General features: G+C 43.4%; 1 protein-coding gene across 1 annotated transcript; it reads right to left on the bottom strand.

Moving 5' to 3' along the window:
• Positions 1 to 1,298: 1,298 nt before the first annotated feature.
• ANOM_011875 (cysteine hydrolase family protein) lies at positions 1,299 to 1,957 on the bottom strand (the record flags this gene model as incomplete). The annotated part of the gene is made up of 2 exons (XM_015557129.1): positions 1,299 to 1,570; positions 1,666 to 1,957. 2 exons carry the CDS (start codon positions 1,955 to 1,957, stop codon positions 1,299 to 1,301), a joined length of 564 nt encoding a protein of 187 aa, XP_015400916.1.
• Between the last annotated feature and the right edge of the window lie 1,064 nt (positions 1,958 to 3,021).

The raw sequence follows: 3,021 nt of genomic DNA, 5'->3' as shown, positions 1-3,021 counted from the left end.
AAGTAATCTAGTTATATATAAACATATAGAAAAAATTCTAGAAAATCTAGATTTTTTAGTCACATTGATGCCATGAAAAACCCGCGCGGGTTTTCTGGGTTGGGGCGGGTTCGGGTCGGGTTAACAGGGGAACCCGTGCCACTCTAGGCCTTACACCTGTTATTATTCAAGCTCTTTGTAATTATCTACTAGAAAAGTCTTCCTTGTACCTTAATAAGATGGCACTTTTCGTATAGAATAAGTTTCAAAAATTGGTGACAACGTACTGTATTAGTTGAACTCTCAAGCGTAAAGGATAGTCAAAGAAAACCGCGAAGCAGGAAGTAAGAGAACGAAATGCAGATCTGCGAGACGTATACTCTTATTTTATTTCTGATTTTTACTTATATTATCTTGTTTGTATAGATGAATCTGGATATAATAAAAGGATAGGCTGTAGAAGAACCGGCTGGTCTTCTCTTGGCAGCAGACCCTTCTAAGTAGCTAAATTCCATCGTGATCAACGGTATCAGATTCTTCCAGCCTATACTTAAGATAAAGTTATCTTATCCTGTATCTTCTAAGGCTCAACTGACGTCTCTATCTTTAAAGATTTTATTAAACAACTTCTTCAGTACTGTAGGAAATGGCCAGAGTCAAAATCTGGTTTTATTATAGATAGTATCTTTTTTTATTATTCTGAGAGTATCGAATAAATATGCACATAAGAAGAAGTTAAGCTTGTATATTTGTCCCTGTACTTACCCGACTTGAATCCAATTGAGGAGCTCTTCGCGGAGCTAAAAGCATTTATTAAAAGGCATTGGCAAACCTACGAAGACAACCCCGACCAGGGCTTTGATTCCTTCCTTGAGTAGTGTGTTGAAACTGTGGGTGCGAGGAAACAAAGCGCCGAAGGGCATTTCCGGAATGCCGGCCTGACAATCGAGGTGTTGTATTACAGCTACACTGTACATTTGTAGAATACAAATTCTTAGAGAACTTCAGAGTTCCGGTATCATGCCCAACTTCCCAACTTATGACTCTTGACGTGTACAGAGATGTGCAAAACCAGCTTCACCATGTACCAGACGCTAGCCTCGAATTGGGTGCAGTTCAGAGACGTGCTCCGCTGAATACAGTCGGTTCGGGCTGACAGTCGAGCCGATGGTAACCGTAGAACTCAAAGAAAACACATTATCCTTGCGCTCTCTCCCAGCGCCCCACCCCGATCTCTCTAAACTTGAATCTGGTGTTGATACATAACTGCACTGTCTATGACTAGGACAGACTTCGGCTTCGGCTATCCTTGATCTGTGTCAAGGATGCCATGTATCCCAAGGAGTAATTTCCGCACCTTCTTTGCGGAGCTTTTCTTCAACCTCCCGCTCAATCTCCTCTGCCTTCTGACTTCCTATGTTATAAGTCGAATGGGCTCCCTGCAGCAACTTAACTTTGAAGCCAGCAGCTAATGCCCCCTCACAGGTTGATTGAACGCAACATTCACTCTGAATTCCAAAAGCCACAATCTCTTCAATCCCTTCAGCTTTTAGCTGATCCGCGAGTTGCTGGTTGGACTCGAACGTGTTCCCTATATGAGTACAGTAAGAGGCCGGAACACCATCTTCTATTGTAAAACAAGAGATCCTTTTGTATTAAAGTAATCGGCCAAGTTTTTTAACTCACTGGTAGTCTTCTCCACAACCCTCTCTGCTTCATTGCGCGGTTTGAAAACTAGCTCCCATGGCTTACTGCCTTTCACCAAAGAGCCATTTTCAGGGGTCTCGTGGTGTTGGACGATGATTATACTAAGACTAGCGTCCAGGCCGCGACTAAGTTCATTGTCTATAGCTGTTCGTGCCTTTGAAAGAATAACGGTCCCGACATCTCGGATTCGAGCAGCATGAGGAATTTCAGTTCGAGGATCCTGGGCTAGATCGGCCTGAATATCGATCACAAATAGGGCGGTGCGACCCATGGTCAGGGAAAGGGGGGACGGAAGGACAAGTGATGAATAGGTCAGAGAAGCGAAGGATAGGTTAATATGCTTATTGGTAGAAGCAAGCCAATGCCAGATTACATAAGTAGGAAAAGGGCAGCGGGAAGAAAGTGAGTCATAGGTCCTTGTCAGCACAGAGAACGACAAGTTCAAATATCAGCTCAGGGTTCGGAGCGTTCCGGCAAGGATGGTCCGTGTAATGCCGGAAGGCGTAAATATGGTAATATACGGCACGGTAACTGTCGTGAGGTGGGTTCCAGAGTTAATCAAAGAGTGCAGGATGGTGAAGCTGGTTTTGCACGTCTCTGTATATTATAGACCAAGACAAATAGTTCAAGCTGAGTCTTACCTGGCGCGTAACTAACTTAGTACCTGAGGACGTAGAATACGACAACGTGATACTCTACACCGAGATGTGATTGTTACAACGGCTCGGACCGAAAGATTAACTTTGTTCTTTACTACCTGCTGCACTGGGCCGTTGCCAGTTTATAGCACATCCTCCCACACGTTCCCTTCCCAAAATACACCATGGAATAATGCAATAAATGAATACATTAATAGACATTTAAATAAATATATTATTTCTTTGTCTTCAGAGGGATCAAGCACTGAGGCATGTCATCCTTCCCCCAATTGTTTTATTCACTCATTTCCGTGCCTTGGGGTCCGAACAGAGTGCACCCTCCGCAGAACTCATCAGAGCCAACTTATGCGGCTAAATTCTCAGTAGAGACCTTGCATCGGACGCGCACATCCTTCGGGAAGTGTTTTACATACCTATCAATAAAGTCGATAAAGTTCTGGGTGAGAGATCTCGGGATCCCTTGCTTTATTAAACCCCCTTGCTTCATAAAATCCCTTTCTTGAGACCCCTTGCTTCATGAAATTCCAGAACCACGTGATAGTTGTTCCAGGATATCTATAAAAAGCCCACTTCTTGCTCTAGGAGCAACTCTTATATACGAGACTGAATTGGAGAATATCATCGAAACTCACCTTGGATATATATTTCGATTGCTTGACCTGCAGTACTGGAAAAT

Source organism: Aspergillus nomiae, assembly GCF_001204775.2.
Source record: "Aspergillus nomiae NRRL 13137 chromosome Unknown contig00751, whole genome shotgun sequence".
Lineage (NCBI taxonomy): Eukaryota > Fungi > Ascomycota > Eurotiomycetes > Eurotiales > Aspergillaceae > Aspergillus > Aspergillus nomiae.
This window is presented reverse-complemented; position numbering and strand designations above follow the sequence as displayed.